General features: G+C 40.5%; 1 protein-coding gene across 4 annotated transcripts in view; it reads right to left on the bottom strand.

Moving 5' to 3' along the window:
- Positions 1 to 15154, bottom strand: part of LOC120766126 (ephrin type-A receptor 6) — a 372678-nt gene that overhangs the window by 42003 nt on the left and 315521 nt on the right. For all 4 annotated transcript variants that reach the window (XM_040091493.2, XM_040053571.2, XM_040091502.2 and 1 more), the window contains one exon: positions 7757 to 7966. In XM_040091493.2, coding sequence (XP_039947427.1) covers positions 7757 to 7966 — 210 coding nt within the window. The remainder of the gene's footprint in view (positions 1 to 7756; positions 7967 to 15154) is intronic.

Here is a 15154-nt window from a genome sequence, read left to right as displayed (position 1 = left end):
AAGATTTAATTATGAAGCTTTACAAAAGCCTGGTGAAGCCAGGTGCTTTGAATTTTCAACCCACAAGTTTTATATGCCTTTATGCAGAGTAGTTACTTTTTACAGTGGTATTTAATGTGGCTCATAAATTCCCACTGAGAGTGGTACAACAAATGAAAACAAAAAATCATCCAGGTCTTATTTCCTTTCACTTACCAATAACTAAATAAAGGAGTTAGAGCTGAGCTGTTTGGCTCACTGGAGCTGAATTCTTTTCCCAGTGAATTACATACCTCTTGTAAGCATACAGTAAACAAATTTTATAATAGTTTCTTAACTCATCTTTGAAAGGTACTAGTAGTTTTTAATGAGAAAAAACCCCAAACAAACAACAACAAAACAAACAAAACCCCAAACGATCAACAACAAAAAACCCACAACAAACCAACCAACCAACCAACCAACCAATCAACAAACCAACCCACTTACATGAATAAGCTACATTGTTTTTCAAGGCTTTCAAGAGATTGTACTGCTTATTCTATATATCAAAATACCATAACCTATGGGAATTACTGTCAGCTGAAAGCAACTGCTTTGACCTTAATGGACTGTGTTGAAGCTCATTAAATAGTATATAGGAGCTGTGCAGAGTGCAGGTGTGTTCCAGCACAGGAAAGGTGTTTTATGATTTACTGCACCTTGGTTGATACATTGAATGCTGAAATCCTAAGTGAACTGTGATCCTTCATTTGCAATAAATAAAACAGGCATTCAAGATGACATTCGTTCACAGAATTAGAAACAGAGCTTTGGTTTTATGCCAGTACACCTACTTTTGCACTCTTAAGGTGGATAGTGCTCAGAGTGAATAAAGATCTCAAAGTGTATAAGCATGTTCTGCATGTTTACAATATCTTCCTCAATTGTAGTTTGAAAATGGCAACTCTCATTAAAAATTATAAATGCGTGCCATCAAATCCATATGGGGCTAAAACCCCAGCTGTGTCTGAAATTAGATTAATATTCTGAAAATTGTTAGCTTAAAAAAAAAAAAAATCTATTAACAATATGAGGAATTAACAACAAAACGACTGCTCATAGCATGCAGTGCATGCATACACGTACATATAAGGGTACTGCTGGCATTTATTGGGTTGGTTTCCAGGGAGGAGAGTGTGCACAGACCATTCTTCAAGGTTTTCATGCCCAGTTTGTCAGTAACTTTGGTACCTTGCTCAGCCCCATGTCTTTTCAAGAACACCATCTGTAGCTTTCTGAGATTGATAATCCTCTTTTACTTCAGAAATTATTTGTGAATGCATTGACTTTTACCAGCTCCTCTGTCCTTGCACAGCTACTTAAGATTTGCTCAGAGATGTAACATTGCCTCTTTGTATGGACTGAATACTGGCAAGTTTGGAATCTTTCGCCAAAGACAGATTTGACACTTGTGACTCTCTGTGAGGGGGAAAAAATGCAACCACTTTCAGAGTTAAATGTCACAAACAGATTCATCAATTATCTCCTAAGATGCAAAGATCTCCAAGAGCACCAGCACTACAGGTCTGTAAGTAGCTCATTCTCAATCCAATGAAACATTTTTAAATAAAACCACCGAGAGATGTTCAGAGAGCCAACCTGAGGAACAGTAAAAAAGCACATACATGTAGAGTTCAAAACTCCAATCTGTTAATATGAAAATGGGAGGAGCCAGAGAGACATAAAGCTGAAATCCAAGCTAAAACAAAGGCAGGGCCTGCAAATCTTTAAAGGCAGCACCCTTTAGACTGATTGCACAACAATATATTCTTCTAATTTGAAATTAAATTGGATTACAATGAATGATGGATGGTGCTTTGAAAGCCACATTAGGAATGAAGTACAAAATACCACCTTTTTTACAGCCAGAATCTTATGACAAACTTGTATTGAGTTCATCAACATCATAATTTTGGGAATGAAAAAGTGAAACACAAATTTCCAGCTGTATTTCTCTGCCAAATCCATATTTGGAGTTTCTGCTTGGAGTGGCGTGGAAATAAAAACCAGGGATATGCTTAAGTTTTATAATAAAATTCAACCACTAAGCTTCTTTCTAATTTCTGCACATCTAAATGCAAATTTGCATGCTTTTTTGTATGCATTCTCAGAACACAAATGACTGTGGAAGTGAGTACTCACAGAAGTACAAGGTTTGACAAAACATGTAGAGAGGTTGATTTTATGTTTATGTTTCATTCTTGTCCTGGGACCTTCCTCCTAAGGGTCTGCCTTTGTTGTGGTCTTTTATAGCTTGCTTCTGTCTATAACTAAATTTAAGGAGGGTTAAATAAACCAGAAAACCTCTTAGATGAACTTGGGATCACAGCTGGATAAGAAGCTGAAGAGAGAATTTGAAAATGATTGTTTCCAAATGTTTATATATTTGTCACAGACATATTTTCATCTTCAGGGGCCGCTACAAACAACCCAAGTAAATAGCAACCACCACACCCTGCACTGAATAGCTCAGTTTGGGATTTCTGTTACTTTTAAACACACAGCTACTAATTGAAAGTCGTCACACCTCAGATTGGTACAGCCCAAAAGGCAAGAAGTCTTTTTTTCCAAGACACTCCTTCCTTTAGCTACTCCTTCACCTGTTGGCTCCTTGTTCTTGAACAGGCTCTGTCCAGGTCATCACAACAGGGGACAGAAGCTTGAAGAGGGCGCCTGCAGAGTCTCCAACCCCAGGCAGCCTCTGAGAGCAGGGAATGGATCCAGCTGAAGCTGGCACTCATGGAGAGGTGGCTCCTCTCACCACCAGTGGACAGGAATCCCCCATCACACACTTTAAGAATTGGAATTCTCACAGCAGGAGCAGGCGGGGCACATCAGCACAGCTCTTGCTAACTTGCTTCCTGCCCACATTCTGAGATATTAACTCACTACTTCAAAATATTTCTGCTGCGTGTGCCACAGTCCCACGAGACTAATTCCTAGTTAAAAATTGTGTGAGATTCCTGCACAAGAGCACAATAATCCTGATGAGGCAACATGGCACCAAAGACAACCCCTTTGGGATCCCACTGAGGTCTGGAAAATAATATTATAATCTCACACAGTAGCCTTGGAAGGATATTTTATTTGTCTGTTATCCAATCTAAACCTCCTCCTGGAGCAACTTGACATTTCCTCTTACTCATTACCAGGAGCTGAGCCCCACCTGGCTCCTTTCAGGGAGTTGTAGAGAGCACTAAGGTTCCCCCTGAGCCTCCTTTTCTCCAGGCTGAGCCTCCCCAGCTCCCTCAGCCCCTCCTCATCAGTGGAGGAGGAGACTCATCAGTCTGGTGCTCCAGACCCTTCATGTCATGTCACACATAAAGAGTGGACAATATTTATGCTCAACCTGAGGTCACCAGTGAGATTTTAAGACAACAGGTTAATGCAGATCTTTGCAGCTTCTTCTTCTCAATGGTTGCCAATAATCAATTTACTCTATGGTCCATGATTAATTTTAGCCATAAAGTAAATACCTAGGCAATATGCTTGCAATTGTTCAGAAACTACTGCTTATCGTCCCAAATTAATTGGAAAATCACTTGCATCTTGTTTTACTTTTCAGCAAATAAAACCTTCTCTCCCCAGACCTGTTACTTGTGTTCAGGGAAATCTGAAAGTGTTCTTGCAAAGTGGAAAGTACATAACAAAGTAAAAAAAAAAAAATGAACGTCTCATCCTAATCTCCCCACGCCCTCCTCCCCCCCCAAGTTTTGCTACTTCCTCTTTTTTATAAAGATTACTGGCATCAGTCCTTGCTCCTCTAATGAATCTAGTAAGTCTGAAATCTTCCTGGATGGGGTATTTCACCCAAATGGCTTGAGAAGAACCAGACCCATAAAGTTTACAAAGTGATTCGGGAAATACAATGCAATAAATGAATTCTCTAACTACTATTACGGAAAGAAGAAAATATTTCATATAGTAAGGCTGAATGAATGAATTCAGAATGGATTCACAAATAAAGCTGATAAAAGAAATCCAGAATACATTTCTTTATCACATAATTCCATTTGTAGCAGCTTTTTGTCTCACTAAAAATCAGATCTATAATAATGCAAACTATTAAGGTGTCACCTGGAAGAGAAATACCAATTTAGTCCTTTTTATACCAGCAGTGCCACAAATTCTGTTCTGATTATAAATATTTTTCTACATGTAAAGAGTTGTTCTGGGGCCATGTGGCTCCTTTTGAAACACATGTGAACCCTGACCATGTTTTAAACGAAATGAATCTACAACATCTGACACATCTACCTGAAAGCAGGGATGTAAGAGCATAGATGTCCTCTGTATCGACAGAAATGCTTGTTGATATACTAGAAACGTCTTTTTATGACTGTTGCCGTGCAAGCCACTACTAAAAATGAAATTTTGTCTCCAAAGGCAAGGCCCACATAGTACTCAGTCATCCCAAAGTTTGGCTTATCTTTTCCTGATCAATCTGTAACACAAAGATTTGCAGTCAAATGTTCCTGGCTTTTACTTCCTCCTTCCTCTTCTAAAATGATACCTTGCTGTAAATTTTTTGATTCTAGGTGGCAAACAGGAATCAATATTTTATTTCTTAAAAACCCTCTCATCAAAGACATATTTACATCCCTTGTCTCAATAGGCTGGAAGACAAAAAGAATACATTCACACAATAATTGACCACTGCATCACAGAGAGAAAAGTCTATTTTTTAGCTTATGGTGTATTGCAGATAATTTCCAAAGAAAACATCCAATTGTACCATTCAGTTTCTGACACCAGGACTGAGACAAAAAGGGGAAGACAAAATAATCCATTTCCTCTGAGCACCGACAGTGCTGTGCTGGGAGATGTGAGGCTAGAAATACACTGTTCAATATGCAGACCCACTCTGTGGATTTCTTGCAGCTACAGGTACAGGGCTGTTATCAATAAAAATCTCTCCGGAGAGGAAACATGAATTCTAAAAGCACCAGAATCTTTGAAAGAACACTGAGGGTTTAACCTTCACACGGTGAAAACACAGTATGGAACTAAAGAGATGCCATAAAATCCTCTAGCAATACACATAGCCTGCTGTTGGGAAGATGTTCATGAGGTGGGGAAAAGGTCAGTGCCAAAATGATGGGCAGTGAGAGCTGCAGGAGGATTTGGCACCCAGTGTGGGCTTCCAGTCCCTTCTGTTGCCATGAAAGCCTTCCCTGAGTCTTCCACAGCCACTGTGACAAATCTTCCATTCCTTGTGTCCCCACCCTAGACTGGTCAGAGCTGTGCTGAGTCCTTTACAAACTGACAGCGCTTTTGACTTCCTGCTGAGTGTTCCTACAGAGAAATCTGCTGCACTTGCTCAAGGGGAACAAGACCCCGAGGATGGAGCCCATGGAAGGCAAGAGCATCCCACAGAAACCTGGCTGACCCCAGTTCATACAGAGTGAGTGTAACACAGAACAGGGGCTGCAGCTGTCAGTCTGCCCCCAGGAATGAGGGAAGGACACTTCCCAAGGACCTGAGGTGACAGAAAGAACTGGGCAGGCTCTGCCACAATGACTGAAACAGTCACTGTGTGAGGACCCACCTGCAAGGACAGGAAAGCTGCAGTTGAAGGAATAAGTGACTTGAAATGCTTTTTATTTTCCTTATACCTGACTCTGAATTCTTTGAATTCTTCCCATTTACAAAGTTTGTAGTTTGTATCATAACGGTACAGAGCATTTTCCCACCTTTCAATGCTTTTTGATCTTCCATGGTCGAAACAGATTCACCTTGGATGCCTGGCTGACACGGGGACCTGCCCCTGACCATCAGCCTCTGATATCCTCTCCTGCTGAACACGCTCTGGGTACCTGCTGGGCAGTATTTGGTGGTTCAGCACCTGCCTGCAGCCATGGCAGGATGGAGCAGAGGCTCTGAGGAACTTCTCAGTTCTACACCTACAACAGGCTCTCATGTTAAACAGCTGGGTGAACTGACAGGAAAACGGGGAGCATTTCAACAAAGCCTGTTCCTTTCAAGGAAGTCCTTCAGCACAGATAAAGGAAAAGAGGAATACGTCCTGGCACTGTTTGTTTTTTCACAACATAGCACCTCCTGACTGAAAGCAGCTCTAGCCATGATGAACAGGACAGGCACAAACTGCTCTGTAAAATGAAATGTTCTGCGTCAGGATCCAGCAGGAAGTGACAGGATAATTTATATAAAATACAGGAGGTGAAAGCCTCTGATTATCATTTGGTATCCTTCCTGAACCTCACCAGGAGAGGGGCTGCCTGGCCATGCCCAGTGCCTCACACCAGCTGTGCCCATCAGCCTGGGCTCAGAGCTGAGACTGTCACTCGACTCCTGTCACTGGGGCACTTGGTGCCAGCCCAGCTCCTCACACGGGCAATTAGCGAGGCTCAGCGCTCATGTGAAAACCTGTTAAGCTGCAGTAGTGTTTATTTTCCCTTTCAAGCCTCTTACTAAGAAGCAGTGTGAAGCAAAAGAGGTTTTGAGAAGTAAATGAAGGAAATCTCTGCTATAAAATAAAATCTGGGGTCCTTTTTTTTTTCCTCAGCTTGCATATTAAGACCAATAAAAAAGCTTGCAAAGTGATTTGTTTTCCTCTAAGTCAGTTTGCATTTCTGTACAGAACTTCTAAGTAGTGGAAGTTGCAGCAAAATTATCAGAACAGCTCTATTTTAGGTCTAAACTAAAAGTAAATATATATTCTGCACATATAAATACATAAGATGTATAATCCCATTACAATATCTACATTGAATTCAGTAGATGCACCACAATACTTACTGCAGTACAGAGAGATTAGATGAATTCCTTACTTAGGCCATACATAATTTTTTAAAGCAAAAAAAAAAAAAAAAAAAGGGTGAAATAAATAATTTAATGTTCATTTATCTTCTCTATTACAATTCTGTCACAGTGCCCTATCCTGGGAATATACAAATTCTGCACATTTTGTGAGAGTAGTGATGAGAATGCACTCTGCCTCTGAAATAGTTTTAGTTTAAATGATAGATATGAAAGTTACTCAAAAATCTAGCTAGCAATTAGCTGTTGTGATAATAATTGGAACTGAAATGTAGTTTGGTATCAGGAAAAAATGGTGTATTGGGACTTGTCATTTGAACAAGCTTCTTCATGTTTAGGAATTTTTCACTTCACTGGAACCCTCTACAGCACCACAAACCCAAAATACCCACCCCAGCTCCCCTCACCTAAATCCCATTTGCCATTTTAACAGTTTATTTGCATCACATAAGGAATTAAGTATTAACAAACGAGACCTAGACCATGCAAGGAAGGTCCTACATGACCTGCTAGAAGGTAAACTTCAGTGAAATAAAATTAAAATTCTAATTTATGAATGCAAGGCTTAACAGCATGCATCCAACAGTGAAGCTGGTGAGATTCTCTCCTCTCCCATCTCTCCCTTTTACAAACACATCCTTGTAAAGGAACACAAATTGCCAGAAAAGGAAACAACATGGGAAGAGACTCTCCACAGCCGACAAAACCGCCAAGAGAAATGAAAATGGCCTACCACTTATACTTGCACATTTGCTTAAAATAAACTTTTGCCAAAGTTTATTACACATCCCTTAGCCAAAAATCAAAGCAGCACTGCCAGTGTGTTTACCGAATCACCTGACTGAGACGGGAACAAAGCCAATTCCAACTGTTCCTCCTACGGCACAGACAAACCTGAAACTGGAATAAAAGAGGCACCAGGCAATCAGCTGTTCAAATTAGATATGAAACTCACACTTGTGGTGTAGGCGGCCTCGGGGTCATCCTCCAGCACCCGTGACAAACCGAAATCGGAGACTTTGCACATGAGGTTGCCGTTGACCAGGATGTTCCGCGCTGCCAGGTCCCGGTGCACATAGCCCATGTCCGACAGGTACTTCATGCCAGAGGCAATGCCCCGCAGCATTCCGACCAGCTGGATCACCGTGAAGTGCCCATCGTGCTTCTGCAAGGGAAGAAACAACACAGCTTACTTCCCAATTTATTTCATCCCAGTGATATGAAGCACGGCTCTTTTTTAAAATACTTCTGTCGCCCATCCGGCAAAGCTGTCCACTTGCAAGCTTGTTTCTTCAAGGACTGAATTCCCTTGGCAGTGCATCCCATCACATCTCTCATTGTGCAGCTTATCCCCCTTTCCTCCACGTTTTCACACATTTCACAATCTTCCCACTGACAACATTTAATTGCTTTCATACTTGGTTACTATGAAGGCCTTCCCCCAGCACTATTTTTAGTACAAGAATGAGAAAGGACATAAAACTCTTCACCTATTACTCCAGGGTCTCAGGAAACAAAGTACCCTTTTTTTTTTTTTTATTGTCTCAGCCTTGACTGCCTGCACTGAGGTACTGCTGTTACCTCACTTTTATGGTATTTTTTGGGGAGTTTTTTTTGTGGGTTTTTTTTTGTTTTGTTTTTTTTTTAAGTCCCAAAATAACCTGAAAAAAGTCTGGGGCTTCAGCTCATTCTGCTTGTGCACCTAACACCTAATCTCTGAAGACTAGACTTAAAAGGAGATTTGGGATGGAATTCAGGGGTTATGTAGCTTTGCCAAAATCTTCCTGGCTGATTTAGGTTAAGCTCAGACCCATGAATGCATTAAACTGCTTAACCCCTTCTGAAATCTACTGGAGTTGAACATGGAAATAAGAGTTATGCCATTAGCTGTGCTTGCCCAGCTGGGCAGCCTTGCTGGGGCTCAGTTTCTCCATCTGCAGCATCAAAGTCAACAATTCTTTATGTCCTGCATCAGACAGCTCCTGAATTATGTGACAGTGGGGAGCTGCACAGAAATGTGATTTTAAACAAGGCTCTTTGCCTTGTTTAGGCCTGCCCTATCTACCACTCACAGCAGGCTGCTAGCAGGAGTATTTTTGTGGCCTCAACTGGCAGACATTTAGCTTCTTGTGGATTATTCAGTGACCCGGGCGTTTTATGTTTGCAGGAACAGCCAAATGAAAACAACTCCTGCAAACAAGTTAAGTTTCCATTTTCTCTTTCAACACTTTCAGCATTGGGCTACAGACAAATAGCAAATTCTGATCAGCATTCAGAACACTTCTATTGCTTAGCTCATGCATTTAAGCAAGGTGATTTTTATAGGGGAGAAGCTTACAGGAAGTTCAGCGAATTCATTAGATTCAGCAGAGCAACAGGCTGAACTATGCTTAGCTTTATCCCTGGTCAGCAAGGTATTTCAGCTTTTCCATTATGATTCAATGATTTGGGGTCTATATCCAGCTAGCCAGGATATGAACATTAAAAGGCTACCACAAAAATCAGAAAGAAAATGGTAAAAGGAAGATACCATCACACCTTGTCAGCTAGAAGACCTCACTGCCTTATCATACTTCTCAGTAACACTCGTATTTAGGGAGCCATGCCAAACTCCACAGCCGCTTCCCGAGAAAGCACATTTAATGACACTTCTTTGAAACCAGCTATTTACAACTGATTTAGAGCAATTTTTTTCCCCTTGAATGTGTCAGTGTTTTATGTCAGGGCTTATGCGAAGCTTTTCTGCCTCTGAAATCTCCACACCAGAGTGGAGGCAGCTCTCCCCAGACAAAATATTGCCACACTTTCCCTCACTGTCAGCATCAAGGCCACCTATGAGCAGCTGGTTCTGCAGGGGACACTCAGCTGAGGATCAAGACACAGCTGTAATGCGTCCCAAACTACCAGTGACAGATGCTTTAAATAAACCCATTTCATCCAGCAGTTAAGCAAAGAAAGACAAAATATTATATTCTTAACTACTTTAAGCTGCTCCCTGCAAAGGAAGGACGGGAATTCTAGCCAACGTTTTTGTAATGAGGCCACATGAGATTTCTGAATTTGCCTTTTATTTACTAATTCTATTTGTTCAATTGATTAAAAAAATTACGAAGCTGGTTGCCAACAGTTAACGCTCTTCACACTTACTATGTACAGATTACTTTTTTCCGCTAACTGTAGAATTAGGATTTGGAACAAAGTGCCAGTACCTGACTTTTGCAAAACGACCATTCAAGCCCTTCTCTGCCCTTCTCTACCCTACAACAAAGCACCAAACTAAACCAACACCTCAAACGTCTAGATTTTACATCCTCCTTAACAGCTCCATATTCTCAACAAACCTCAGAGTCATCTGCAGCACCTCCCTTAACCTTTTGTCTTCTTGGATTGCAAGCATTCATTCCTTCCCTTTTTTAATTTCTGCTCTTTCAAATCTAGACCATGCTTGGCTGATTTTTCATAAAACATAACCTTTTGTCTGCTCTTTCCAAGTCTCAGTACTTGCCTTACCAGTACAGCTGTAATGCCTGAGTTTAAAACAATCTTGTGCTTTTGCCATTCTCTCTGTCCTTCAAAAAAACTTCTTTCAAGTTTTTTTGGGATTCTGCCTTGACATAAAAAGTTAAAGCTTCTTATCTTCACTGTTAAAGAAATGACAGACCTGCTAACGTACCAGCTGCAATTTTTTTCTCCTTCTCCCTCTGTAGATTTCTCAGAATCCTCTACTGCATCTGTTCTCCTCTCTCCTTTCTCATGCTCGTTTCATATTTTTTTCACTGCCAGCCTTGCAGTTGGGCCAACTACATTTTTACAGTCAGCAGAAGAATCTTTTCTCAATCTTTGTAATCACTCCTGCATCAACTGCCATGCTGACTGTATCCCCTTACAATCTATAAACTGTTATCTTTCAATACATCAAAAATTTTTTTTGAAGTAAGCTGATCTGGATACAGACTATGAGCTATATTTAACCCTTGGAAAATTCAACTAGGTTGATGAAATTATAGCAGGTAGAATCTGACCTCATATTTTCAGCATTTTTTAAGTCCCCAGGTACAATCCTTTGGCAACTTTCCACTATATTGTTTCATTCACTTGGTATAAAAGGAAAGAAAACATTCATCTGACTGATAGGATGGTTGTTACCCAGGGCTTTATTCTGATTCCCATAGCTTAGATTTAAAATATGTTTTTGATAGGATTCCCACTGGGATGTTAAGGGTGTTAATCAATAATGGCAGCAATTCAGACCTCAGTGGACTCACCACATTTATCCTATCATCCCATTAAATTTTAATCAAGCTTTGATGGCTTTGCTAAATAAACTTTTCTCAACAGCTGGGTATAGATGCAATATCTGAGTAGTTGCTCTTGCATTTGCGCAGCCCTTAAAAATGATTTTTACTCAACTACAGTTTGCTTTTGAGAACCTTATGTAAGTGAAATATTCTCCTCGTGTTACAGACCTTTCAAGAGCACTAACACATAACGGGCTGCTGAAGAGGTTCAGTTACTGTAGGGGAGGAAGGAGGACATGCAGAGTTTCTCTCATCACATTTTGTCCTCCAGTTTTCAGCTCCAGTGCCCAGTTTAGTGCTTTTCAACCAGCCCATGGAATTTTATTCCTTCACAAGGTTTTTTCCATTTCACTCCCCAGTAATCTTTTGGAGGCATGGCCACTGGATTTTTCTGTATTCTGTTTCTGGGGTTCCATCTATTCCAAACCCACTTATTTATTTGCCAAATGAGTCAGAACACTTTTAGCCTTTTATCCCCCGTGCAGGATTTGTTACAGGTCTAGAAATTTTACTGCAGATTTTTTAGATCTCATTTTAGATGGAGAACAGCACTGAAAATGGTGTGTCTGGGCCTTAGATCATATTCACCACTGACAGTTCCTACTGGTCACTGGGTAAAAGATGCAGGTTTTGCTATGCATTTATTGTTACAGTTTCACTGTGCAAGTAAACGGCAGAACTTCATCAAGATAAAGCTTTCAAAATTCAAGTTGCAGCTTGGTACTTCTTGGAAGTGTAACTCATGCTTCAAACTATAGTGTCTGTCACAGTAAAGTTTATATTTTTGGTACTAAACGAGGTCAGCTGATAATTTCTTCTTCATTCAACTGTTGACAGAGTTCCATGCAGACTTGATTATTATTAATAGATTCCATTAATTCAATTAAATGTAATTAATTTCATTCATTTTAAATGCTAATGAGCCCTACCCCACACTTCTTTCCATCCAAATTCCACTCCCTCCACACAGGATGTAGCCAATACAGCAGAAATTTGGTGAAGACCATATTTCTCTGGCTGTTCACAAGGATCTCATGTGAGAGAGAGAATTTTAAAGCCTTACTGAAGCCAAAGTTTACGAGACCAACTGTTTCTCCCACGGCCACAAAGCCTGAGCCCTGCTACAAAAGGAAACCAGATCTGTTTGACAGAATTATTTCTTGACAAATCCCTGTTGGCTCACACTTATCTCACTGTTGTCTTTAAGATGCTTAGACTTTGTTTGATAATTTGTTCCAGAAATCTTGCAACAGTTGATATTAAGCTGACTGGCCTATAATTTCTTGGCTTCTTTTTTTCTCTCTTTCAAAAGACATTCAAAATACCTTCATTTAAAACACACTGGCTCCGTTCTGATCTTCTGATTTCTCATTCTCGACAAACTCACAAAGAGCACACTGAGAGAGTCCACATTACCTTTCAAATTCTTTTTGCCTTCAAATACAAGACAATTTGTAAAAAAAAAAATCTTGTTTCTCGGTGCTAAGAATATCTATGGTATTTAATGTCTAAGTAAGAATATCTACATATTAAAAATGCCCAGCATTTCCAAATGAACTTCTTACAGCAGCATCAGAAGTGATGTTTTATACATCATTTAGGAGGGTAAAACAAACGCTGGCTCCGTAGCATCGGTGACAGCTTCTCAGTGCAATCATGGATCACTTAAATATGTGCTGCTTACAATTTCATTGTTAAGGGAATGCATTCTTTCAAGTTCACTTTCTAATTACTCAATCTGATTTTGGTTAAAAAACATAAAAAGGAAAATAAAAAATGGTATCAGCAGTTTCCAGGTTTCCAGTGTAAGTTTTTCTCTTTTACAGACTGATTTCTGAAAGCAAAATGCCACCTTTATCTTGCCAAGAAAGGAACGTGCTTCCAGTAAATTAAAGTGCACGTGAATGCTGCATGGGAAAGCAAAAGAGGGGATATTAGTTATGAGCTCCCATGGCATTGCTTCTCTGAATGCAGATAAATAATAACAGGAACCATTAAACTTAGAAAAGGCCACCTGGCTTCTCTTCCCCATAGCTTACTCTGTCTAGTGAGGCCATGCTAGATGGATATACAACACACACTTTACAACATTGTTTTGTGCAATTTGCTGCAAGTGTTCATTTTTTGTCTTCTCTCCCTTTTCTCCAAACTTGCTAAATGCGTCTGCCACAGCATCTAAGCTGTAGCTGAAAAAAGGGTGAGTGTGATGGCAAAGCTGCTCTGAGAGCAACTTCATAACGATTACTGCAAGAAAGAGCAATATATCACAATATTTTCTCCATCTAGTAACACTTATCTTAGCCTCTGCTAGGCCAGCCTCGAGAGATTAAAACTTGGAGCTGAATTCCAGGGTTTCATTTGCTGTACAGTCTGCTGCAGTTGGTGCTCTAAGGCAATTAAGCATATTTCTTATAGGCTCCTTGAAAGAAAAAAAAAATATGCGTGGCAGCATTTTCACTTACTATGCTTGCCTGTATATAAGTTTTTTTCCACAAGTACTTTAATTTTCTGAAGTGAATGGAAATATATCAGCACCAGCTTTTGAATAGGAAGAGGAGAATTACAATGGCGAATGGCAACAATGAAGAAAGCAAGGTGGTGCTGTGACTAGCCCAGGCAAATGTATCACTTCCTTTTACAGCTCTGAAATTCACAAAACTGGGGAAGACTGGAGCATCTTTCAAACCTAAACATCTCTGTCTATTCAGTCCACCTTGGACACTGAGCAGGAGCAAAGCTTTGGTAGTCTGCAGCTGCAGAAAAATACTGAAAGAAGTTCAGTATTCTGGTGCTACTCTTTGGTTCATTTTACGTGATTCTGTGTAGCCAACCACAAAGCTCCTCCAAAAGGCAGCTTCCACGCCTGTTCCTTTTCTGTGTTTAGATCCATGCCCACACTGCCTGATGCATCAGGAGGTGAGCACAGACCACAGCCAGCAGAGAGCTCTCCAGGGATCATTCTTCCCAAGAAGCTACCTCACCTCCTCATCACCCTGTTCCTCTCCATGTGATGCTAAATCCAATCATTTTAGCCAAGAATGGCCCCTTAAATGGAGCTGTAAAAACACAATGGAGCACATAAGATTTTAATCTGGATAGCCCCATGAATCTGTGAGGCACAGGCTTAGAGAGTGGGCTGAGTGGGGGACGGTGTGTCGGGGTGAAAAGACCAACCTCAGGGAAAGGACTTTAGTAGGAATTCTTGCAATCATCTCATAGGCTTGGGTCCAATAGCCATCTCCAACCCACAGCAGGGCAAGCTGCCAAGCTGCTTGCTAAAAGGGTTTTGTGGGTTTTCAGTCTTTTTCTCTCTAGTTTGTGGTTATGATACATCTCTCCTGGTTGTCTTTCTTGTTCTCTTCTGCAGCCTGTATCCACAAGCCTGAGCAAACACAAGTGACAGCAACTACCCTTGTCTAATCACTAACATCTTTCTACCAATACAGAGAGCTGCCCTTTCAACCCTTCTTGCCTTTATTATTTGAATGAGCAATTGCTGAGATCTCCCTGACACAGGCGGGTGACTAAAACACAGCAACTAGCCCCATCCAAAGTCTGTGTGAAGCTGGTAACAGGAAATTTTACCTGGGTCTCCTCAATTCCCAAGGGTTAGCCACTTTCTTTCCAAGCACAGACTTCCTCTGTCTGGAAGCTGTTGGTCTAATGCTGGAAGAGGCTTCTAGCCCCTGAGGAAATTCTTAGCTGGAAACCCACATCCTTTTTCAGAGAAACCTCTCCAAGTGTTACCAGAAATGAAGCCACATGAACCTCATTTCTGGTCAGACAACTGTCTCACTGATGCCAAATTTCAGGTATACTTTTGTGGAATCATTAACCTACATGTCTCAATCTTCTATGATAAAAAAACTCCCAAGCAACACTACATAAAACTAAGTTTCATCTTTAGTAAATGAGTTTTATATAATTGAGAAAATAATGCAGTGTTTCTGCGGAAAATTCAGTGTCAAGTGTATCCAGCAATTTAGGATGTCTGATGATGCACAGTCACTGAAATTAATTACCATCATCTTACAAAATTGGTTCTAATTAGCTGA

This window comes from Hirundo rustica, chromosome 2 (genome assembly GCF_015227805.2).
Source record: "Hirundo rustica isolate bHirRus1 chromosome 2, bHirRus1.pri.v3, whole genome shotgun sequence".
Taxonomy (NCBI): domain Eukaryota; kingdom Metazoa; phylum Chordata; class Aves; order Passeriformes; family Hirundinidae; genus Hirundo; species Hirundo rustica.
This window is presented reverse-complemented; position numbering and strand designations above follow the sequence as displayed.